This window comes from Equus quagga, chromosome 10, assembly GCF_021613505.1.
Source record: "Equus quagga isolate Etosha38 chromosome 10, UCLA_HA_Equagga_1.0, whole genome shotgun sequence".
In the NCBI taxonomy this organism is placed as follows: domain Eukaryota; kingdom Metazoa; phylum Chordata; class Mammalia; order Perissodactyla; family Equidae; genus Equus; species Equus quagga.
In genome coordinates, this window is record NC_060276.1 from 89,523,523 (window position 1) to 89,550,002 (window position 26,480).

The 26,480-nt window shown below is 36.5% G+C and overlaps 1 protein-coding gene across 4 annotated transcripts in view; it reads right to left on the reverse strand.

Moving 5' to 3' along the window:
* USP9X (ubiquitin specific peptidase 9 X-linked) overlaps positions 1-26,480 on the reverse strand; it is a 147,624-nt gene that overhangs the window by 82,042 nt on the left and 39,102 nt on the right. For all 4 annotated transcript variants that reach the window (XM_046673909.1, XM_046673907.1, XM_046673908.1 and 1 more), the window contains exons 2-10: positions 16,609-16,862; positions 12,551-12,696; positions 10,361-10,440; positions 7,250-7,362; positions 5,713-5,931; positions 2,900-3,015; positions 2,441-2,692; positions 2,230-2,368; positions 129-281 (exon numbers count right to left, since the gene is read on the reverse strand). In XM_046673909.1, coding sequence (XP_046529865.1) covers positions 129-281; positions 2,230-2,368; positions 2,441-2,692; positions 2,900-3,015; positions 5,713-5,931; positions 7,250-7,362; positions 10,361-10,440; positions 12,551-12,696; positions 16,609-16,704 — 1,314 coding nt within the window. In that variant the 5' untranslated portion in view covers positions 16,705-16,862. The remainder of the gene's footprint in view (positions 1-128; positions 282-2,229; positions 2,369-2,440; positions 2,693-2,899; positions 3,016-5,712; positions 5,932-7,249; positions 7,363-10,360; positions 10,441-12,550; positions 12,697-16,608; positions 16,863-26,480) is intronic.

Sequence of the window (26,480 nt, forward strand, 5' to 3'; positions counted from 1 at the left end):
AAACAAGCACCTAAACATACAAAAACTCAAACAATATAAGCCTTCATCCCATTTCATGACTACTATATTTCTTTGGCTTTTAGTATTTTTCTTTTACAAACCAAATACCACCAACTTAAATTGCTTACCTGTGCCGCCCAGATATTATCAAGATCTTGTAAGGTCAGAGCCTTTTCTTTGATGACAAAACGAAGAATCTTCTCCAGCTTTTCTACATATTGCGGTTGATGAAGACTATCTCGCAAGACTATGGATAAGATATTGTTCTGCTGGATCCATTCCTAAATAGAAGTCAAAAATTGTTTTCAAAGCAGAAACTACAACACAGCTTTTAGAAAAATAAAGTATTGTTCACACTTTTCAACAACATTAGTAGGAACTGAAAAGCACTCACAAAATACAATACACTCATGTAATATGCTTAGGTGTTTTAATACAAAATTAGGAAAAGATCACAGTAACTTCATGGAAATAGTTGATTAAAAACAATTTAATTTTGCACATACAGAAATGCTTCCAGGAATTACAAACGGTGAAAGCATTAAAGATTCTACTCCAGCATTTACTCAGAAAAATATTACCTAAGCACAGCAATCACCACGGTTTAAACAGGGTGGGAACATGACCTATTTTAGAGTCTTTGGATTCCTTATACGAGTTTTGATTTGGATGAAAAGGCTATTTTTTGCTTTTACTTATTAACCAATTACACTAGTAGTGCTTATCCATTAGCTCCTGAATCTTCCAAACAATCCTAACGAGGGATGTATTATCCTGCTACAGAACGGTAAACAGGCTTGGAAGTATTGGAATTGGAACTGGAATCTGAATCAAGGCTGTATGCTTCCCACGTCTGTGTTTCTATAATACTATGCAATGTTGTTTGGCATTTATTTAATATCTATACCAATAGATATTAAACTATAACTTATGATACAAAAAGGTAATAGTCCCCACTGTATGATTATACAGTATTCAAGCTAATGAGAATGAAAAGTATTTAGCACCAAAATGTGCTAGAAAAGTATACTTTTCAATTGTTAAAGGTACCTTTTTATTTCTAATCTGTTGCAGGCAGACATTTTTGTAAAATACACTAAAAACGTGACAATATAAAATTGCTCTGAAAGTTTCTAAACACTTAATGCTATTTCCTATACTCATGTAGGACTGGCAACAGCTCAAGGACCAGAACCAGCCCTTGGAACACACTATGAGTAGCTCTGTGCTTGACTTCCCACAAGGTGGACAGGCGAATCACATACACAAAACCAAATGTCTACCACCTGACCCCTAATACGAGGCCAGTGTCTAGGCATCCTCCACATACTTCTGATCGCATTCTAAGCACTGTCTCCCCTATGAAACCGAGGCCGCCTTCAGGGCAAGGACAGTTCTTTTACAGATGTCTCCCCAGTACTGTCAGACAGCAGGCACTAAAGTTATTCAACCAATATTTTTTAAGGGGCATACTTATTCATTTTAAAACTACAACATATACAAATGTCTATGGTAAATAAAGTTTCCTAAAGTTTCCTAAATTTTCAATGTCAAAATGATGCAACTTTAAGTGCAGTTCTTAAAATGATAAAACATTAATCCATGCAGATCTTATTCCAGTAATTATATATCCTAATTTAAAATCTTTTAAGTGGAATTGGTCAAATGAACAATAGGCCACTTCATTTATTAGGTACTGGATACTACCCAATCTATTCCCAAGATCACCTTTATCTACTCCATTTCAACCAACTCCCCCCAGCAAGCTAATAATTCCTTCAAACACCGACATTCAGATGTGCTATGCTACTACCAGTATCACCACCAAATAATAAACTATGTTACTACAAAAAATTCTTAGGGGGCCAGCCCCGTGGCCCAGTGGTTAAGTTCGCGTGCTCCGCTGAAGCAGCCCAGGGTTTCGCCGGTTTGGATGCTGGGCATGGACATGGCACCACTCATCAGGCCATGCTGAGGCAGCGTCCCTCATGCCACAACTAGAAGGATTCACAAGTAAAATATACAACTATGTACTGAGGGGATTTGGGAGAAAAAGGAAAAATAAAATCTTAAAAAAATTCTTAGGATTAACAGAGTTGTAAATCAATCCAAACACCTCCCAATTTCATGGTTTTCTTTAAAATGTTAATATTGCTAACTTACGTAAAGCTATTCTAAATTTTGCCTTAGGTAGATTCTTATTCATGAAAGAAGAATCCACGGACTTACTGCCATTCGTTCAGCCGTGAGCCACTCCTCCTCCTCAGGGTTACCATGCCGATGAGTGTAGTATGAGACACTAGATATCACCTTGTTAACCTCATTCAGGGCGTTCATCTTCCCATTGAAAGAAGAAATTTGCAATAATCTAGAAGAGAAATTCAGAGTTAAGTATGATTCTAAATGTTCACATAATTATTTCAAGAGGTAAATATCTTACCTAAGTATCATTTTTAACCTAAATATTTCTAAATTTTTTACAGTTTCCTCTTGTCCTGGAACCCTTGAAGCCAAATTCTTCAAAGATTTAATAATCATTGAAAGGGCATCATTCTTGGCTTCATTCTTCGCTTCTTTTTTCAGTTCTTCATCAGTTAAGTTTTCTAAAAACTGTGGAACCATTTCTATTACTGGAAGAAAGTACTTTTTCACTGTATGAAGAGTGAGAAACTCATAGCACTGTCCAAATGGTCTGAAATAGGAAAGACAAAAAATTCTTGTAATACTCAATTTCTTATAATCAACTAGGACTGAACTCAGATTATTAATATTACTTTAAAAAATCCAAGTTACCAATTAAAGAAGAAACCATGCTCGAAAAAAGAAACTCAATTTTTATTAAGCAATAAAGTAGCAATTTCTATAATGCACTTAAAATTCATTTTAAAACATAACTTACTTAATAAGAGCTGCAATTATTTGAACATTTAATGCTGATCCATTAATAAAACGATCATGCAAAATCTGGAACCCATTTAAAGTGCCGAATTTGTTGAGAAGATCAACTAGCCAACCCTGCAAAACAGTTAATGAAAAATGTTAACTTCCTGCTTTTAGGGGGGAAAACAAGTACTATCTGAAGTAAGTTCTTGATTGGAACATACTAGGAACAGGAAATTCATTACAAGAAAATTATTATGTAAACCCATCTTTGAAAAAAACACAAAACCAGTGCATATCCTTCACAGTAATCCTGTCTGCGACAGAGAAGATCAGCAGCAGTACAGATCAGATGGCTACGGCACAGCTGGCTGTTTATACCAATATAGCTGGTGAGCAGAAATGAGAAGCCATGCTTGTATTTCAGCAATCCCATCATTGTACAATATCTTCTGATTATCTAAAAATATGTTTTAAAAAATGTAAGGGAGTAAAAAAACTGTTTAAGAAAAGTAAGATATTTGGTAACCTAAGATAATGTTTGAATTCATTTTTTGTGGTAGTTTTAAATAACTAAAAATTCCATATAAATAATAGTCTTAAAGCCCAAGAGTGATCTATCCATTAAAAACTAACCCCTGGTATTCTATCTGTTGGTCCTAACTAGAATATGCTGCTTCATGCTTTCGCTGACTCACGTGAATGAACCCAGTTCTCATCGCAGAGGTGCGACGACAGAATAGTATGGACTGTCTTTCAATCTTTGCCCTAAGGAATAGCAGCATCTCGGAGACCAATGCAGCTGCGCTATGGAACGTTTCGTGTAGTGAAACGTACGCCTATATGTAAAAACTTAAAATGAATTAAAAGAGTATATGGATACAGTTGTCCCTCAGTATCCATGGGGGACTGGTTCTAGGATCCTCCCTCCCCCGCAGACACCCAAGTCCAAGGATGCTCAAGTCCCTAACATAAAATGGCATGGTATTTGCATGTAACCAACGCACATCCTCCTGTATACTTTAAATAATCTCTACATTACTTATAATACCTAATACAATGTAAATCGTTGTTTTACTGTATGGTTCAGTGAGTAAAGACAAGAAAAAAAGGTCTGTACATATTCAGTCCAGACAGAACCACCGTAGGCCTTTCGACAGGCAGTTAGTTGAATGTGCAGATGAGGAACCCATGGATATGGAGGGCTGACTGTATAAGAATCAAATACATCTAAAAATTTATGTACTCAAGACAACCTTTTATACCTTGCTTTCTTCTAAACGGCCACATTTTAGAAGCCACTGAGGGAAAAACAAGGGGGGGCAATTTGTCTACTAAGCCTTAAGCAAAAATAATTTCTACAATGATTTAAAAACAAAAACACAGGTCCAAGACAAAGGTAAATGCTAAATAAAAGGTAAATGCTTTAAAGAGAGAATATTGTAGCTAAGGGTAGTTTTGATATGATTTTATGATAATCTAAATCAAATTCTCTAATAAATCAACTACCATATTTCTATATAATTACAGGATTTTCCTACATTTTTATTTGGTCTTAAAAAGCTTATTCAAAACAATTAAAAATCTGAGCATTTAATTCACCAGGTCCCTTTTGGTATTCAGCAATTCTAAGATAGTACATATTCATTATGCAGTATGTATTTTTATTTCTCCAATAACTGGAATGAAACTATTAGGCTGATATACTCAACAGTTACATATGATATATATAAAATAGCACACATGCACAAAGTAAAGAGTTAGTCTAAAGCTAATCTTCTCATGTTTTCAGCAGCAACGTATATTTAAGAAATTAGGAATACTCAGTAGTAATACTCAAGAAGAGCTAGGCTTCAAAGGAAAATATAAAAATATCTTCAACCAGAAACCATCTTAAATCAAGTTATTCTCTGTGAGTCTCTTTACTAACCTATAGAGCAAAAAATAAAATAAAAAAGGAATACAGGTATATTTCGGAGACTGCCATTGTTTAGACATTAATTTGATTTACTTAAATAAAAGTAAGCCTGAATTAGATAACATGACCCTTGGGAAATACCTGAAAATCTCAGCTCTAAGTTCAACACACCCTGATGATAGCCACCTTTGACAGAAGAAACCAAGCATTGTATGTATAAATTCAAATCTTCCTGGCTTGTTTTATAAGGCCCATAATATTAAAAATGTCTCCCTAAAATCTGAAATTTGAAAACTATATATAGTTAATTATTTAAAACTTAGTAAAAGAAATATAGTTTAGGGAAACATTGTTTAAAGTGTATACTGTTTATGTTGCTATAGAAAATTTATCCTGGAGAACTTTCACATTTATGTATATAAAATATATTTCATTAACACTTAACTATTTTGCTTTCATTTATAATTTCTATAATTTTAGTTTTATGACATTATTAGACATTTATAGGATGTACTTGATCTGGGAGTCAAAATCTTAGAATGTCTAAAATAATCATGGCTTTGGTCAAAGAAGTAACCACCTACTCTACTCGTATTTAAAAGGAAAAACATCGTCTGTTTCATATTAACCCAAATTATGTCTATTTGCCAAGAGGCTAGGCAGAAGACAATGGTGACTAACTACATGGAGAACGAAAAAAAAAGAAAGAAAAAATAATAATTTTATTTGCCAACTACATCTCAATAAAGCTGAGGGGGGGAAAAGATTCTAAAACACAAAATAACGCAGAATCCTTTTAAGAGTAATATGAAATTATTCTTCCCCATCTTAACAGGAGGTTCAGATCATTTAAAGTTTTGTGGCAGAGCAAAGTAACTATAATATTTAATTTTGAAAATAACAAACCAACGCACTTTTGGCGATCGAGGGTCTGGTGAACGAGCAAAGAGTTCATCTTCAGGCAACTGAACATTTGAGGAAACGGATTCACATGGACGTGTACCATTGTAGATATGGAATTTGCAATGAGGATTTAAGGCCATGGAGAGAAGTTCTAAAAGTGGAAACCAGTCTTGGGACAACTTGGCCACACATAGCTCCACCAGGCGGTGAGTATTGTTGATAATACACCTCTGTTATATAAAGGAAAAAGGTGATTTATAAGATCAAAACACTACAATTCCAAACAGAAATGTTTCCCATCTTAATTAATTATATCTTAATAATGATCTATTTTTCTATACAAATCATTTGAATTATGTTTCATTTCACTAATAGGAGGACCAAACTGATATATCAAGAAAGACAAATTAGCATTTATTTTATAATTTATATATACTACCTACTTTCAAAAGCCATTTGTAATGGCTTATAAAATCAAGTAGGCACTACTCTATGTCCACAGACACGATGCAAATTACCATTGTTTTTCCTTTGGAATTTATACACTAGAGGCAATAATTCTAAAATCTAAACAACATATTAATTATTCAAGGAGTACATTTGCTATCTAAGCCTCAATGCAAAAGTCTGACACGACTTCCAAAATTTCCATTTCTATACCTATAAAGTTACATGTTGAATCAGGAGACGTTGGGATTTTTATGCTATCGTTCTCTGTGAGAAACAGTTCAGAGCACAAAAGTACCTCCTTCACAAATTATGACCCTATTTCCACAGTATATACAAGGAACAGAGACTTGGAGTAACTAGGGCATTTCATCAATCTAAGATGCACATTTTTTCACTTTTTAAGATCTCTGGAATCTGACTGTATCTTATAATCAATGCATAGTCCATTTTCCTAGACTGAAGGTGTTTGTAGAGAAGATTTGTCTTTGCTTCTGCCAGTCACTTGGGGACACCACCAAACTGAGACCAGTTTAAATTCTCCGTTTGAGGATTTTTTGTATCACAGTTATAACTTGAATTCAGACTACAAAACTGTTTGAATACTGCCTTGTGGTTTAAATTTTAAAGATATTTTCCCCCATCTAACTGGTGCCAAGGTCGAGACATATAGGTTTCTTTGCTGTCTCTTTCTGTATGGTTAACTTCATTGCTCTGCATTGACCCCTTTGTGTCCCAGATATTAGATTCCTCAGCTTGGGTGTTTCTCTTCCTTAGTGGTACATAAAATGAGTGATTGGTACATCTCAAAATTTCAATGAAATGTGGTGACTTAAGGTCACAAGGCACTTGAGAACCCAGGAGACAGAGTAAACCAAAGTTTCCTAACTCTAAATCTCACATTCTAAATGATCATACTTCCGTCAATATAAAGTGTAATTTATAAAAGCTATTTTAAAAGTTTCTCATTTTGAGACCCTTTAATTCAATTGACGGATCAAATATATAACCAAATATACATTTTATGTATATATAAATGAGAAAACACTCACAAGTATCACCATGTAAATCTGATTTTTTAAAATCAAATGCAAGACTCACATGAATTTCAAACTTCCAGCCACTCACTGCCTCATCTGTAAGGATTTTAGTGAATGATATTGTTAGTCCATCTCGAAAAAATCGCTGACATGCTTCACTTTTAACATCAAGGCCTAAGAAAAGGGAAGAAAAATTAATGTAAACAAAACATTTCTCTGATTACCTTTCAATGTCCAATTATATGATAAAAGGTAACAAATAATTGTAAACTGTTCACTGACAGCTAACAAATGCAGACTAGCCTTGGAAAAACACTCACAGCATTATCTATTGTGAGAGATCAAAAAGGTAATCATATTGCAAGTATTATCAAAGTTCCTATGTGTCAAAAAGGTAACTGATTCAGAAACAAAAATAACCTTGAATGAACTTCAAAAATACTTAACTTTATAAAAGTACATTAAATCAAGCAATATTAAGATGAACTGAAAATATTTCAAATTATGACACAGGACCTTAAACACAAAATGGTTACCAGTACCATGTGATAGGGAATCTAAATACTTCATAGCGTTTTACTCTCTGAAAATACCTAGGTATAAATTTAACCAAAGAAGTGAAAGACCTATACAATGAAAACTATAAGACATTATTGAGAGAAACTGATGATGACATAAAGAAATGCAAAGAGGTTCCAGGCTCATGGATTGGAAGAATAAACATAGTTAAAATTTCCATACTACCTAAAGCAATATACAGATTCAATGAAATCCCATTCAGAATCCCAATGACATTCTCCACGGAAATAGAACAAAGAATCCTAAAATTCACATAGGGCAATAAAAGACCCCAAATAGCTAAAGCAATCAGAGAAAAAAGAACAAAGCTGGAGGCATCACAATCCCTGATTTCAAAATATACTACAAAGCTACAGTAATCAAAACAGCACGGTACTGGCACAAAAACAGACACACAGATCAATGGAACAGCAGTGAGAGCCCAGAAATAAAACCACACGTCTATGGACAGCTCTTCAACAAGGGAGCCAAGAACATACAATGGAGAAAGGAAAGTCTTTTCCATAAATGGTGCTGGGAAAACTGGACAGCCACATGCAAAAGAATGAAAGAAGGGGCCGGCCTGATGGCATAGTGGTTAAGTTTGCACACTCTGCTTTGGCAGCCTGGGATTTGCCAGTTCAGATCCTGGGCACGGACCTACACACTGCTTGTCAAGCCATGTTGTGGTGGCATCCCACACAGAAGAACTAGAAGGAATTACAACTAGGATATACAACTATGTACTGGGGCTGTGGGGAGAACAAAAAAAAGAGGAAGATTGGCAAGAGATGTTAGTTCAGGGCCAATCTTCCTCACCAAAAAAGCCTGTAAAAAAAAAAAAACCTATGAAGCTTTAAAAAACAAAACAAAACAAAACAGACCATTATACTTCACCATACACAAAAATTAACTCAAAATGGATTAAAGACTTGAAAGCAAGATGTGAAACCATAAAACTTCTAGAAGAAAATATAGGCAGTACAATCTTTGACATCGGTCTTAAAAGTATCGAGTACCATGTCTACTCAGGCAAGGTAAAGAAAAGAAAAATAAACAAAGGAGACTACATCAGACTAAAGAGCTTCAGCAAGGCAAAGGAAACCAGGAACAAAACTAAAAGACAATCCACTAACCAGGAGAAAATATTTGCAAATCATATATCTGACAAGGAGTTAATCTCCAAAATATATAAAGAAGTCACACAACCCAACAACAAAAAGACAAACCACCTGATCAAACAATGGGCAGAGGATATAAACAGACATTTCTCCAAAGAAGATATACGGATGGCCAATAGGCACATGAAAAGATGTTCATCATCGTTGTGCATCAGGGAAATGCAAATCAAAACTACACTAAGATATCACCTTACACCCATTAGAATGATAAAAATAACTAAAACAAATAGTAACAAATGTTGGAGAGGTTGTGGAGAAAAAGGAACCCTCATACACTGCTGGTGGGAATGCAAACCGGTGCAGCCACTGTGGAAAACAGTATGGGGATTCCTCAAAAAATTAAAAATAGAAATACCATACGACCCAGGTATCCCACTATTGGGTATCTATCCAAAGAGCTTGAAGTCAGCAATTCCAAAAGTCCCATGCACCACAATGTTCATTGCAGCATTATTTACAATAGCCAAGACGTGGAAGCAACCTAAATGCCCATCAACAGATGACTGGATAAAGAAGATGTGGTATATACAACGGAATACTACTCAGCTGTAAAAAAAGAACAAAATCATCCCATTTGCAAGAACATGGATGGACCTTGAGGGAATTATGTTAAGTGAAATAAGCCAGTTAGAGAAGGATAATCTCTGTATGACTCTACTCATATGAGGAATTTAAAAACGTGGACAGAGAGAACAGATTAGTGGCTACCAGGGGAAAGGTGGGGTGGGGGGTGGACACAAAGGGTGAAGGGGTGCACCTACAACACGACTGACAGACAATAATGTACAACTGAAATTTCACAAGATTGTAACCTATCATTAACTCAATAAAAATTAAAACAAAATAGAACCTCATCTTTCAAGTTTTTTGTCTTTTAGAGAAAAATCAAAGATTTTCTGTGCATTAACAAAATAATCAACATATGAGCTAGAGAGTTTACTTTAAATATGAATACACACAAATTCTGAATATACACAAATTTTAAGTATAGCTTCAGAGAGTTCACAAATACCCCTGAAGGCTGTCCAAAGGATATAAACTCTCACTCTAGATATGTATCATAAGCCGTATCAAGAAAGCTTAGTTAGGGGCTGGCCTCGTGGTTAAGTTTGTGCGCTCCGCTTCGGCGGCCCAGGGTTTCACCAGTTCGGATCCAGGGCGCGGACATGGCACCGCTCGTCAGGCTAAGCTGAGGCAGTGTCCCACATGCCACAATTAAAAATATACAACTATGTACCGGGGGCTTTAGGGAGAAAAAGGAAAAATAAAAAAAAATCTAAAAAGAAAAAAAGAAGAAGAAAGCTTAGTTACAAGTTCTAATCTAGGAATATACAGTAAGTGTTTATAAGAGAGGAAAACAAAGTTTTCAGGGATGAAATGAAAGTGTATGTAGTAGCACACATTTTGGAAAGCATAACAACATCCAAACTTACCTTTTTTACTAAGATCAATAGCAGCTTCTAAAAGCACTTCTAATTCCCCTTTTGGCAAAACTGGAACCACCCATCGAGGCCTAAGAGTTTTAATAATATAAAAAGATGTTTATTGGTTGCACACTAAAAGAGGCACTATAAATGAGTTACTAATTACTCACTTATATCAGCATGAAAATATTAAATATTAAAATAACATTAAAATAGTAAAACAAAGGTTCACAGACTATCTGCTTTGTGGGACTAAGTGACATCTGTTGTCTCTACAAAAAGTTGTGTCTACAAAAAGATTTTTTTTAAGGAACTGTCAAACATATAGCAATGAGAGGGAAAAAATGAAATTATTTTAATAACAGAATATCAAACTATTACATAATCAAATATTAATTAATTGATATCTATTGTGAAAGTTCATAGGAAAGTGCTCTTTCAGGATTCAGGTTAGAGGAGACATTATGATGAACCTCTTAGTTGTCTTCAACTTCTTCACCAAGAAAAAGTTTAGGTGGCAGATGACTGATTTCTGCCTCAATTCATCATAATTCCTCAACTTTTCCTGAAGGTTAAGTGAAACCTGGCTCTCCAAGTCTCGATGAATCCAAAGGCACCCTTGCACCCTCAAACAAGGATGCAGCACACGCCCAGGTGGGGTTTCCTGTGGTCCCAGTGGCTGGCAGCCCAATCATCTAGAGTCCATCCTTTTTCTTACCCCTTCCTCCTCACCACCACTCAACTTCACCCACTGCCCCAAGAACTCTCGTTTTGATAAAAAGTGCTCCATGATCACATAATCTATTAGAAAGCAATGTATACTATCTTTGCCCTTGTTTTTATTTAGATAAAAAACATCATTTGTATTTCTCTTCCCCTGAGGATTTGCTAATATGCAACTTCATCCTCGAATCCACATAGGTACACTTTACTAACAATCACCCATCACCAGACAAAAGGCAGCACTGCACAATCACTCGCTATGATGTCTCTGCTATAGAGAATGACGCCAGGGACATTACAAACAACTTCACATAATTTTTCTTTGTTTGACTATAATTCATTATATGCCATTACTATAGGCATGTGCCAGAATCACATTTAATGTGTTCTTTCAAAAATACCATTAAAAACAATGAATTATATATATATTTATTCATAGAAAAAATACTGAAGATAAATGAAGTGAGAAAAGCAAGTCATAAAATGATATTATAGTAAAAATCCTATATTTGTAGAAAAATCAATACATATGATAATAAACACAAAGATATTCTGGAAGAATGTACTCCTGATTGTTAGGAATTTTTGGTTGGGATGTGTGTATGTAAGGAAGAAACTATAGAGAACTTTATCAACATAATATATTTCTATGTTTAACAATGCATACTTATGTAATCAGAATTAAAACAAAACGAAACAACACACAATGTTTCTATTTCCCCTGTCATTACATGTAATGGTGTTAAGCTATTTTTTAGAAAGTGAAATACAACAAAACAACTCAGTAAGGCAAGTGCCCATAAGTGTGTTTTCCTTGCTTTCCTCTTTGGAGATGCTTTTCCCTTATCTTCTTTAATTCTTTCTAATTCCCTGCACCTAAGCTTAAATCTTCACTCTCTCAGAGTCTTCCTCCAAATAACCAAAGTGCGTGTGTGCGGGGGAGAGATGTTTGTCCTACAAGTGTGAAAACTTACACTCTGAACTGCCCCGAGATGAAGATCAAGAGAAACAAATCACTGAGATGATTAAATGCCTCAGCCTAGGCAAGGGTTCACGAGGGGCAGGCTCCAAGGAACTCAATCTCCTTACAGCCTGGTTTACCTCAGGACCATGCAAAAATTACTAAAGTCATCTAGCAACCCCAGCAGCCAACACACTAGTAAGGAAAAAATCTTCATAAACTCTCAAAAATGGAAATCACACATACGGCTCTACTACAGAAAACATACCAGCTAGGGTCATCGTCAATCTGAAAACCATTGACATCGTTACTCCCTTTCATTTTTAAAATCCACAAAGAACCATGGGTTACAGAGCACTTGGCAATGACTAAGATGTCAAGGCTATTAAGGAGGCAGTGTGGTTACTGTGATATTCCTGTTCACTCTCTTATCTACTACTAATTACTATGCTGAGAAATTCAGTTGGTTTTCCTACGTACGACACACACTAAAAAGCAAGACAAAATCAACTCACCTATTGATCATGTCGTCTAACTTTGCCAGGTCAGTATGTGGAAATGCAGGTTCCTCATCTTCAAGCTGTGGTGGGGCATCACCTTGACCTTGCTCATCTGGGGGAGTTGCCGGGGAATTTTCATTGGAAGAATCAGGCGATGAAGTCTTAATTAAAAATCAGATATTCCAGATTTAGGTTTCTATTACATCTAATAACTCAAACACCAGCACAGATCAGGGGGAAACAACGTAAATTTTTAAAGAAGATATGATCATTGTAAACTTCTGATGTTTCAGGCAGTCTCTGTGTGACTTTGCTTTAAAATAATTTCAATTGATTCTCAACAGCATAAGGAAGTATTCTACTGCCATTTAACAGATAGGAAAAACTCCAACAATAAGTAATTGGCCCAAGGTCACACAGCTCCAAGTCTGGTCAGGATTTGAATCCAGGTCTAATTCTAAAGTTGGTGTTCTTAACCACAATGTACACTGCTTCTCTGCTTACGTTTCCCATTATATAAGCCCTGTCATAATAGAAATTACTATACAAATATGAAATCACATTTTACAGATTAAAAAGTTTGACTTATAAGTTTTATTTTTTAATTTAAAGGGGGAAAAATTTTACTCTGTAATTTCCCTAGTCTCAAACTATTATCCAATTATTAAAAACTTTATGATTGTGGTTTCTAAATAGTTCACGTCATTTTCAACTAATAAGGCTAATTTTATTCTTTGATTTTTCCTTTTTAGCACATTTTTCTCTTACCACCCTATGTTAGCTGTGCATAATATTTTGCAACTAAATGAACGAACTTTATGACTTTTATTCTTAATTTAGAAAGCAGATGGTATTCTCCCTTTCAAACTGAAACCAATCTAAATTTTAAGCTGATTTTTACTTCTCTGTTCTTGAATTTCCTACCCACTGTAGACTGATGGCCCTTTTCCCTATCATTTTAGCACCTATTAGGTACATAAGTAAACGTCTGTATTGAAGACAGCTGGGTACACCACCATTAATCCTCCTCACTTACACAGTGTATATACGAACATGTAGAACCAATTTGTAACTAAATGGCGAACTTCTACTTAAGATGGTGAACACTGTGCAGGTACTACAGAGCTAGCCTCAAGGAAAAAGAATCTACAGCAGCACAGAATTCCAGTTTTAGAAGCCTAATATAAGTATTTGTATGTGAAATATGTAATTTAGGAAGTCTGCTTTATTATTTAAAAAAAAAAAACCCTCCCCTTCCAGTATATATAAATATTATATACATGCTCATAAAAATTGTAAAGACAAAAATAACAATTAAAACACCTGTAATACCACACCGACAGATAAGAGCCAATGACATTTTCAATTATTTCCTTATAATCTTTGTTCTACCAGTAAAAAACAAAAAGCCGCCTATGTATATGCATGAATTTTCAATAAAATTGGGATTATACCTGCTTAAGTCTGTGTCCATTTAACATTTGAGTATTTTCCCACATCATTAAGAATATTTTTTTTAAAGTTGATTAATGGCCACAGGGTATCAAATGAATTAAACAAAATTAAGGAACATTTAGTATTTTGCGATTTTTATTGCCAACATAAAGAGAGCTGTAATGAATCTTCTCATATATAAATCTTTGTACTGAACTTCAAGTTTTCCTTACAATAGGATCCTGGAAATGTAATTACTACAACAACAGCATAAACTGGTTTTTTTTAGGGCCACTGACATATATTTCGCCAAATTCCATTCCAGAAAGTTTATACCCTCCCAACAGCAGCACCCAAGAGTGTTCATCACACAGTGCCTTCGCAGAGGCTATTTCATTTATCACTGAGTTTTACCACACATTAGAGCCCAAAATTCTGTCCTGTGGGAACACCCTTTTAAAGCAATATTATACATTAGGTGAAAAACCAGACTGATTGGAGAAATTCCCTTTATGCCAATATGTAAAAAGCATATTCCAAAAGTGACCCTTAAATTGGCAGTGATTAATGCTATGGTTGCGTTCTCTTGGTCCAGTAGTGTTAAATCTCGTGAAATAACTTAAATCCTAACATTAAAAAGTAGAGAATAAGAAACTGAAAGAGCGAGGGAATTCTACAGAGAGTTAAGAATGGAATTCGTTTGTTCCTCTGTTGTTTTAATTACCAGTCATCTTCAAACACATAAACAACTATTAGGACATAATGTGGAGGCATTATGTTAAGTTGAATATCACAAACCCAAGAGCTCTAAAAATTATCACCAACACTTTAAAATAAAAGTAAGTTTAGAATAGAGGTTTAATTTTTGTCTAAAGTCATACAAGCCACAAACAATGCAAAAGATGTTAGGAGTCCATGTACAATGCAAGTATAACACGGAAAAGAGAGAGCGAAAGATACTGCAACTCTAACTACTAGCTCCTGGTTTAAAAATAGAAATCTCTGGCATCCAACACAAACCTTTGACTATGTTTAAAGAAACCTGAACACTGACTAACAAATTTATGACACAGGAAAGACTTAACAACTCTGTCCAAGACCTGTGACAATATACTTAAGTATTTTATGTCTTAAAAGTGGGAACCAGAGAGGAAAGGAAATAAAGCTGACACATTTATTTGGGGAAAAAAAAATTAAAACCTGACTCACTCACTTCTCTAAAATGGCAGAGGGAGAGGAAGAAATGGGGGGAGCAGAGGGAGAGCGCATGCGCAGCTCTTTTCTAGCATACTTGTAATAGAGAGTATCTAATCTGTAAGACCTGGACAATCAAAACTTATCGAGAAATGACAAATGTAAGCCCTGTGCAATAACAATATCTTTGCCTAAAAACTTATCCCTACAGAATTCTAGATAAACACGTACCAGCTGTAAGCAGCACGTTTGTGATTCACGTGCATGTACCTCAGCTATAAATTCACCTCTAGGCGCTGTCTGAGCTGCATATCACAAATTTTAGTATGTCTGTCTTATTCAGTTTTATGTTTTGCAATATAAAACTGTATAAATTAGAAAAGAAGGTTGAAAAATCAATTACTGAACTTTCAAGAAACGAGAAAAAGAACAGCAATCCAAATCCAAAGGAAATAAAACAAACAAAGAGATAAGGGTAAAAGCAAACAAGTGGGGAGGGGAGACTATTAAAGCCAAAAGTTAGTTTGGAGGAAGGTTTAATGAAATTGATAAATTCCTAGCAGAGAGAGAATACAAATTAGCAGTATCAGAAATGAAAAAGGAGATGTTACCACAGATCTTAAGACATTAAACAGATAATAAAAAGGGTATTATAAACAACTTTACCCCAACAAATCTGACAATCTAGATGAAATAGACAAATTCCTTGAAAAACACAACTTACCAAAAGACACACACACACAATTCAGAAAATTCCCTTATTAAAAGAAAAGTTAGATGTGAAATTAAAACCTTTCCGCAAATAAAACCTGAGGCTAGATGGTTTCACGGTAAAATCTTCCAAATGATTAATGAAGAAATAGAAATCTTACACAAATTCATCCAGAGAATAGAAAAAGAAAGACTACTACCCTATGAGTTATGAGGCCAACACAAAATCTTAATGCCAAAATCTATTTTAAGCTCTTAGCAAACATTATTTCACTTGATCCTCTTAACAATCCTACCAAGTAGTTACACTACTGTTATCCCCATTTCACACATGAACAGCTGAGGCTTGGAGGCTATATAATTTACCCAGAGTCATAAAGCTAGTGTGGCGCAAAGCTGAAATTTGAAGACAAGCAGTATGACTTGAGTCTGTGCTCTTAACCTTCCAGGCTACGCTAAATGATTTAATGCTTTGCTCCGGAATTGACACAGGGCTTAAATACTTAATTTAACGATGAATGTCACTATAAGACACCAGAAGAAGGGCTACATATTCAAGCATCACCATCTATATAGCACTTGAGCTTTCTTGTTACTATGTAAGACTTCCATTTACTTTTCTTAAAATAACAGTTTTATGGTTACTTTGCAAATTATTCAGAACATGCTGCATTATTTAGTATCCCACCGTATACATACCCACGTAGCTTTAACTAGTATCTTAAACGTCCTACCTGATTCTGTTGGAGGGGTGGCTGAGACTGTCCGTCAGGAGCCTGGCCCTGGCTGTCATTCCCTCCTACTGGAGAGCCACGAGTCGTGGCTGTCATACTCGACACAGGGCAGATCTTTGCAATTTTGTCTGCTTATGTAGTTGTCTTGAGAAAAGAAATTATAGTCCACTTATAGAAGATGAAGTACCAGCATTTGTCAGTCTTAAAAAGCTCCAATTCAAGAATAAACCATCTTGCAGAGACCATTGCATAACCTACAAATAGAAGGAAAAAGTACATTTGTTTTAGATACAAAAAACACAAATTAAGGAACTGTTCAAAAAAAATATTACCAGTCAATCTAGTTAGGAGGAGGTGGCTATATAAATGAGAGGGCAAGGTGAAAAGCTACAGTTTCATGAATGCTTTATTCAACTTCATAAACTGATAATGGCACATCAGCTGTTATATCAAGAAAACATACAAGTATAGCCTTATGACATAATATTTCACTTTTCTCCTGGGATTCAAAAGACATTATCAAGGCACTTAGTTGCCTTGTTAATTCAATTACGGAATGGTGAAAACTGTCTTCAATTTGCCAATGCCTTAAATGCACCGTAAAAATGTGTATACTCAAGACATAAACCAGGTAATAAAATCTGATTTTCAAAAACATTTCAGAAAGGATTACACAACTAACATTTATCACGGATACTAGGGCATTATAAAGCATTTTTAAAACAACCTCACAAGTGGTTTTAACAGAAACTTCAAAACTTTGGGTCAACTTTTCTTTGGAGAGGGTTCAAACTATATACTACTACTCCGATACAAGTGAATTTGTCAAGTGACCCTGACATCCCACTTTTGACAAGGTTTTAGCTACAGGCACTCCCAGAGCCAAGACAAGGCTACAGACTACAAGTGTTTAACACGGAATTCTTCGCTACCTGACTAACAAAAGTGTACAGGAAAGCAACCAAACCCTCAATTCTCTATTCATTAGACCAATGGGCCTCATCATTAGCTGCATAGTAAAATCGCCTGACGTGCTTTAAAAAACATTGACCTCCAAACCCTTCTCCAGATTGAATAAATTACAATATTTGGGAGTGAAGTCTAGGCATCAGTACTTTTCAAAAAATCTCCCCCAGTGACTGGTTCTAACGTGCCACGAGACTGTGGTGCCACAAGATTGTGAACCTTAGTTGACTGGTTCTAGGTATTCACAAGGGGTGGGAGAAGATGGATTCATTAGCATCACCTGGGAGGGTTTTTTTTCCTCTCCCCCAAAATAAACACAACCTCTACTCCCTCCCACGTCCTTCTGAGAGTGAAGCGGTCACGATCTTGGGGGCGGGAGTGGGAAGCAGCATCATATATTCCCAGATGTGAGGCAAGTTGGGCAGAGGGGATGAGTCCTGAGGCACATCAACATCGAAGAGGTATTGTTTTGGATAAATCTTCACAGTTTACACAGAATTTGTGGTATTTTTCTATAAATTAGAAAACCAAGGCTCTAAGGAGTGACTTAACCAAAACACAGGTAGGAAAGTCTAGAATTAATTTTATTATCTTGTCCATTAAAACATACTCTCTCTCCGTAAAAAGTCTTTCCAGGGAGTAACCCGAGGATGAATGAACGGATAAACAAAATGTGGAATATACATACAACTGAATATTATTTAGCATGAAAAAGGAAAGAAATTACAACACATGCTATAACATGGATGAAGCTTGAGGACATTATGCTAAGTGAAATAAGCCAGTTACAAAGGGACAAATATCCCATGATTCCACTTACATGAGGCACCTACACTCCTAGAGACAGAAAGCAGAACGGTGGTTATCAGGGATTGGGGAAGGGGAACAGGGAATTATTATGTAAGGGGTACAGAGTTCAGGCTGGGAAAATGAAAAGGTTCTGGAGACGGATGGTGGAGACGGGTGCACAACAATGTGAATGTACTTAATACCACTGTGACCAGTACACTTAAAAATGATTAAAATGGTCTATTTTGTCATATATATTTTCCCCACAGTTATATATAGCACGGACTGCTCTCTTGCTTTGCAGATCATTTGATTTAAAATAACTTAAAATTATATTCTTGTGTTGTTTTGTTTATGCTCAAAATCCTTGCATCTATACATATCCCAATAACCCTCCATCTATAGACAAATCAAAAATATCTGACAAAAGTCAGGGGCTCAATTATTCTAGACAGAAATATTCTATGGATAACCAGGGGACTATCCCTTTAAACAAAATAACTTTAAGGTAAATGGAAAAGGTGGTAGCGTGTAACCTCTCCCCCAAACGAAAACAACTTTGCTCTCAGACCCACAGAACTAAATCATCTGCTTCTTGCAGAACATTCCATCAGCAAAGCCTCAAGTTGCTTGCCATCCCTACCTCACATAGTCTCACCTTTCTCTCTCTCGGTTTCTCGGTTTCTTCTACCTGTCAAGTTCTCCACATTTCTAGATTTCCAGTACTGCTGGGCAAGAACGTCAGGTCTCAGCATAGCATACTCTGCTCTACTCTACTATTTTTAACAGCTACCTCCCTACCACTACATAAGAATTGGAAACCTTGGGACCGGCCCCGTGGCTGAGTGGTTAGGTTTGTGCGCTCCGCTGCAGGCGGCCCAGTGTTTTGTAGGTTCGAATCCTGGGCGCAGACATGGCACCGGTCATGGAGCCATGCTGAGGTGGCATCCCACATGCCACAACTAGAAGGACCCACAACTAAGAATATACAACTATGTAGTGGGGAGCTTTGGGGAGAAAAAGGAAAAAAAAAAAAAAAAAGAATTGGAAACCTTTTCCTCATTTGCTACCTTGAGAGATTAAGAGCAAGAAATAGGTATGGAGCAATAAAAAAATTATTTCTGGATTCAAACATAACTCCTGCAAAATCTCACGTCTGCTGCTTACAAGCTGCCTAGCCTAAAGGCCAGTAACAACCACTCTCACTATTTTTCCAGGTCTTTAAAACTGAGATAAAGCTATGCACAAAAACACCAGGAGAATTTTTTTTAATAAACATGTTTCGCAAACACCAAACACACAGTAATTCTCAAAAAATGTAATTTTCTTTTCCGTTTCTATAATGTACTGTGCAGGGTTCTTGAATATTTGAAGTTTAAGAATTTGAAAATAACGTTTTCAGATATAATTTGGAACGATTTGAATGGAAAAAAAATATCAAAGATGCACTACAACTAAGTTATCCAAGAATAACACCGCCACCTTTCTTAAATCCCATTCAATCCAAGTGGAGTTAACAGATGGGTACCACACTGCTTTACCTGATTTCAAGAAGCAGTCTCAAGGCTCTAAGGGAGCTGGTTTTCCAAGTCAAGGATATTTAGGCATTATCTAACGGGGCTAGAACAAGCTTTCTACCAAGTCAGAGCAGCAGTATCCTACACAGAACTGAGCAACTCAATAATCATTCAAATCATTTAGAATTTGACATAACAACAAACCCTTCCCATAGGAAGGCTCAAGCAAATCAGTGTGAAAATTTAGTATATGAAGTAAAGTTTTAAGCTTTACATAAAGCTTAAAGTTTTATTTTAGAAAAACAAAAGTACTTTAAGGGTCACTGCCCTCCCTCCCCTTCATTCAGATTTTACCGGAATGCAAATTGGATTTCCTGCAATGCAAAACCTAACCAAAATGGCAGTATGAGACTGCCTTTAGAATACACAGCACTTTTTCACAAACTTAGCATCTCAACATCTTCCAAGATGGAAAAAGCATCATTTTTACCTGGATAAAAGGTTAATATCATGTTCTTTTAAATAACCTAGTATTCTATTTCATAAGAGGCAACCATTTCTATTTATTTTAAACTCTGCAGAACTGAATTTCTACAGCTGCTTTCAAGGAGGGGCCTAATATCAGAGAAACTCTCAGGACAAACACTGGTCCTTCTCTATCCAGTCACTCCATCTCTGCTCAAACTTTCCCTGTATTCCAGAATCTCTCTCTCCTTTTATACAGCACACTGAACCTCTCTTCTCTACAATTCCGTATCTATGATCCCAGGATACTTAAAGAATTCGTCTCTTTCTAAATTTTTCTCTCTTCATCCAAAAAAACATATATGTTTAAATAAAAACTCAAAGCTTAATCATTCAAGAAACATGTGCTAAGCCATCTACAATGGGCCACATATTGTTTTCAGCATAAGGGAATATGGCAGTGCACAGTGGGCAACTCTCTGCTCTTGTGGAATTAACATTACAGATTGAGGATAGAGACAATAAAGAAGCAACAGCAAGTCCAACACGCCCCCAAATTACTTCCCTTACCAGGCATCAAAATGAGCTGAGCTTCTTAGAAAACAATTTGACGCATCATCCTTAAACTCATCCATGGAAATTAACCCGTGACTTTTACCTATTCTGGTTTTATGTACCAAAGTCAAAGGGGAAAAACTATTCAATTATTTGTTTTCCTTTCTAATGCCTTTGTATGTTTGACTGACATCCACAACCCTTGGTTTTCCCTTCTTAAAATACTTGACTTACCAGTGAGAGACATAACTGTGAAACACAAGCTGCACTTTTAGCCTTCACTAGGCACTACACCTCACTACTTTTGCCGATCACTAAAAATTAAAACTTACAACTGCCTTAGACAAACTATTATTTTGCAATTAATACACTAGCATACAAAGAAGGCAGAACTTAAATTATGTTGACAAAGTTTTAATGTAAAATGTATAAATAAGTGTTCCATCTTTATTATAATCCACTCTGAAGGATCTTTTAAGTACTCAGTTTTATTTCAAAATAACCACTTTAGAGCATGAAAATACTTATTTTTTAAGCCAATAGTACTCAGACCTTTTTGAATTTTAAATTGGAATTTCTGTCGCTATGACAGATTCAATATGCTTAAAGGCCAACTTTTTATGCATTATTGTCTGGAAGAAATATCCTATCCTACGTGGCAGCTTTTCTACCACAACATGAGAATGACACAGGGTACTGCAGGCTTGACACATTCTCACAGATACAGAGAAATTGCCAAAACCCCAAAAGTGTATGAAACACAACACAAAAGAAGTAACAAAACACTCACGTGCTGTTAATTATCTATGTAAGAGCTGGACTTCCAGGGTTTTTTAAAATTCCTTCGAAGAAAATATATTGATACGTGAGTAAAAATAATTATTGAGGGACACTCTGACTCTAATTTTTAGGTAATCTCATTTGCAAACACTGGTATTATATTTGTTTTCACTAATTACTCAACTACTCATTATTATTACTTGTGACACACTTCAGTTATATTCAGACACTACGATCTATAACCACTCTAGTGGGTAAGGCAAAACAAGTTTCAGTATTTATGCTATCCAAGGAATTTTTTTGTTTTGTGGACTTGTTGGTTCCCTTCCATTCAAACTTTCTCTGTGGTTCTACGATTCTGCACCCCATTACAATGTGTGGGTTTTCCCCCCACACACAAAGCAATTCTTCACACCAGCTGGGTGTCCTACAATTCAACTCAATTCTGACACTGTCCACCCAGAGACAGCGTCAGATCCCACAGGTTAAGGGCTCAGTCCCGCAGGCCTGCCCCCACCCCCACCCCCACTTCAGCCACCAGTCACAAGCCCAGGCTGTTACCTACGCTTCTAACCAACTGGCTATAGATTGGAGGTTCCAACGACGCCCTCCCTGGCAACTCAATTCAGATGCCAGTCACAAGCCCAGGTTGTTACCTGTACTTCTGAAATGGCTGGCTAGGCTCCAACTTCTCCCTCTTTGGGTCCAACGAATTTGCTAGAACTGCTCACAGAACTCGAGAAATATTTTACTCACTAGATCACCGCTCTGTTACAAAAGGATATGACTCAGGAACAGCCAGATGGAAGAGATGCACAGGGCAAGGTGTGGGGACAGGGCGAGGAGCTGCCACGTCCTCTCAGGGCGCACCACTCTCCCTGCATCTCCAGGAGTTCACTGACCAGGAAGCTCTCCCAACCCCGTCCTTTTGGGTTTTTATGGGGGCTTTATTACATAGGCACGATTGATTAAATCGGTGGTCCAAGAGGAGTGAGCTCAAGATCTAGCCCTGATCCCCTCCCCCAAGGGGGGGGCAGGGGCAGGACAGAAAGTTCCAACTCTCCAGGTTGCCCTGGCAACCAGCCCCCATCCCGGGGCGACCTAGGAGCTTTCAGAGTCGCCTCATTAACATAACAAAAGACACCTTTATGGCTCTTACCACTTAAGGAATTCCAACACTTTTAAAAGCTCTGGGCCAGAAACTGGGGTGAAGACCAAGTACATATTTCTTATTATAAATCACAATATCACAGGCTCCTTTCCTGTCCCATCTTTTTTTTTTTTTATTGAGTTATTGATAGGTTACAATCTTGTGAAATTTCAATTGTACATTAACGTTTGTCAGTCATGTTGTAGGTGCACCACTTCACCCTTTGTGCCCACCCCCCACCCCACCTTTCCCCTGGTATCCACTAAACTGTTCTTGGTCCATAGTTTTAAATTCCTCATATGAGTGGAGTCATACACAGATTATCTTTCTCTCGCTGGCTTATTTCACTTAACATAATTCTCTCAAGGTCCATCCATGTTATTGCAAATGGAATGATTTTGTTCTGTTTTGCAGCTGAGTAGTATTCCATTGTATATATGTACCACATCTTCTTTATCCATTCGTCTGTTGCTGGACACTTAGGTTGTTTCCACGTCTTGGCTATTGTAAACAGTGCTGCAATAAACATTGGGGTGCATAGGACTTTTGGGATTGCTGACTTCAAGCTCTTTGGATAAATATCCAGTAGTGGGATGGCTGGATCGTATGGTAGATCTATTTTTAATTTTTTGAGGAATCTGCATACTGTTTTCCATAGTGGCTGCACCAGTTTGCATTCCCACCAGCAGTGTATGAGGGTTCCTTTTTCTCCGCAACCTCTCCAATATTTGTTGCTATTAGTTTTAGATATTTTTGTCATTCTAACGGGTGTAAGGTGATATCTTAGTGTAGTTTTGATTTGCATTTCCCTGATGATCAGCGATGATGAGCATCTTTTCATGTGCCTATTGGCCATCAGTATATCTTCTTTGGAGAAATGTCTGTTCATGTCTCCAGCCCATTTTTTCATTGGGTTGTTTGATGTTTTGTGGTTGAGTTGCGAGAGTTCTTTCTATATTAAGGATATTAAGCCTTTGTCAGATATATGACTTGCAAATATTTTTTCCCAGTTAGTGGGTTGTGTTTTTGTTTCAATCCTGTTTTCATTTGCCTTGAAGAAGCTCTTTAATCTGATGAAGTCCCATTTGTTTATTCTTTCTATTGTTTCCCTTCGCTGAGAAGGCATGGTGTCCAAAAAGATCCTTTTAATACTGATGTCAAAGAGTGTACTGCCTACGTTTTCTTCCAGAAGCCTTATGGTTTCAGGTCTCACCTTTAGGTCTTTAATCCATTTTGAGTTTATTTTTGTGAATGGTGAAAAAGAATGGTCACTTTTCATTCTTTTACACGTGGCTTTCCAGTTTTCCCAGCACCATTTGTTGAAAAGACTTTCTTTTCTCCATTGTATGCCCTCAGCTCCTTTGTCAAAGATAAGCTGTCCATAGATGTGTGGTTTTATTTCTGGGCTTTCAATTCTGTTCCATTGATCTGTGCACCTGTTTTTGTACCAGTACCATGCTATTTTGATTACTGTAGCTTTGTAGTATGTTTTGAAGTCAGGGACTGTGATGCCTCCCGTTTTGTTCTTTTTTCTCAGGATTGCTTTAGCAATTCGGGGTCTTTTGTTGCCCCATATGAATTTTAGGATTCTTTGTTCTAATTCTGTAAAGAATGTCATTGGGATTCTGATTGGGATGGCGTTGAATCTGTAGATTGCTTTAGATAGTATGGACATTTTAACTATGTTTATTCTTCCAATCCATGTACATGGAATGTCTTTCCATCTCCTTATGTCGTCATCCAGTTCTCTCAGAAAGGCCTTGTAATTTTCATTATATAGGTCCTTCACTTCCTTAGTTAAATTTACCCCAAGGTATTGTATTCTTTTTGTTGCGATTGTGAATGGTATTGTATTCTTGAGTTGTTTTTCTGTTAGTTCATTACTGGAGTATAGAAATGCTACTGATTTACGTAAATTGATTTTATACCCTGCAACTTTGCTGCAGTTGTTGATTACTTCTAACAGTTTTCCAATGAATTCTTTGGGTTTTCTATATATAAGATCATGTTGTCTGCAAACAGCGAGAGTTTCACTTCTTCCCTCCCTATTTGGATTCCTTTTATTCCTTTTTCTTGCCTGATTGCTCTGGCTAGGACCTCCAGTACTATGTTAAATAAGAGTGGTGATAGAGGGCATCCTTGTCCCATTCCTGTTTTCAGGGGGATGGGGTTCAGTTTTTGCCCATTGAGTATGATGTTGGCTATGGGTTTGTCGTACACGGCCTTTATTATGTTGAGGTAGTTTCCTTCTATGCCCATTTTGTTCAGAGTTTTTATCATAAATGGCTGTTGGATCTTGTCAAATGCCTTCTCTGCATCTATTGAGATGATCATGTGGTTTTTATTCCTCAGTTTGTTGATGTGGTGTATCACACGTTGATTGATTTGCGGATGTTGAACCATCCCTGTGTCCCTGGTATGAATCCCACCTGATCCTGATGCATGATTCTTTTGATGAATTGCTGAATTCTGGTTGCCAAAATTTTGTTTAGAATTTTTGCATCTATGTTCATCAGTGATATTGGCCTGTAGTTCTCTTTTTTCGTGGTGTCCTTGTCAGGTTTTGGTATCAGCGTGATGTTGGCCTCATAGAATGTGTTAGGAAGTGTTCCATCTTCCCTAATTTTTTGGAATAGCTTGAAAAGGATAGGTATTAAATCTTCTCTGAAAGTTTGGTAGAATTCCCCAGGAAAGCCATCTGGTCCTGGGGTTTTATTCTTTGGGATGTTTTGGATTGCTGTTTCAATCTCTTTCCTTGTGATTGGTCTGTTCAAATTGTCTGCCTCTTCTTGAGTGAGCTTTGGGAGGTTGTAGGAGTCCAAGAATTTATCCATTTCCTCTAGGTTATCCATTCTGTTGGCATATAGTTTTTTGTAGTATTCTCTTATAATCTGTTGTATTTCTGCAGAGTCTTTTGTTATTTATCCTCGCTCATTTCTGATTTTCTTTATTTGAGCTTTCTCCCTTTTTTTCTTTGGTAAGTCTGGCTAGTGGTTTGTCAATTTTATTTATCTTCTCAAAAAACCAGCTCTTTGTCTCATTGATCCTTTCTACTGCCTTTTTCGTTTCAATAGTATTTATTTCTGCTCTGATTTTTATTATTTCTCTCCTTCTGCTGACTTTGGGCTTCATTTGTTCTGTTTTCTCTAGTTCAGTTAGGTGTGCTTTAAGGTTGCTTATTTGGGATTTTTCTTGTTTGTTAAGATGTGCCTGTATTGCGATGAATTTTCCTCTTAATACAGCTTTTGCTGTATCCCATATCAGTTGGTATGGCATGCTACCATTTTCATTTGTTTCCAGGTATTTTTTTATTTCTTCTTTAATTTCTTCAATGATCCATTGTTTGTTCAGTAGTGTGTTGTTTAGTCTCCACATCTTTGTGCCTTTCTCAGCTTTTTTCTTGTAATTAATTTCTAGCCTTATAGCACTATGATCTGAGAAGATGCTTGTTACTATTTCAATTTTTTTTAAATTTGTAGAGGCTTGCCTTGTTTCCCAACATATGGTCTCTCCTAGAGAATGTTCCATGTGCACTTGAGAAGAATGTGTATTCAGCTCCTTCAGGGTGGAGTGATCTATATATGTCTATTAAGTCCAATTGTTTTAGTTTTTCATTCACCTCCACTATTTCCTTGTTGATTTTCTGTCTG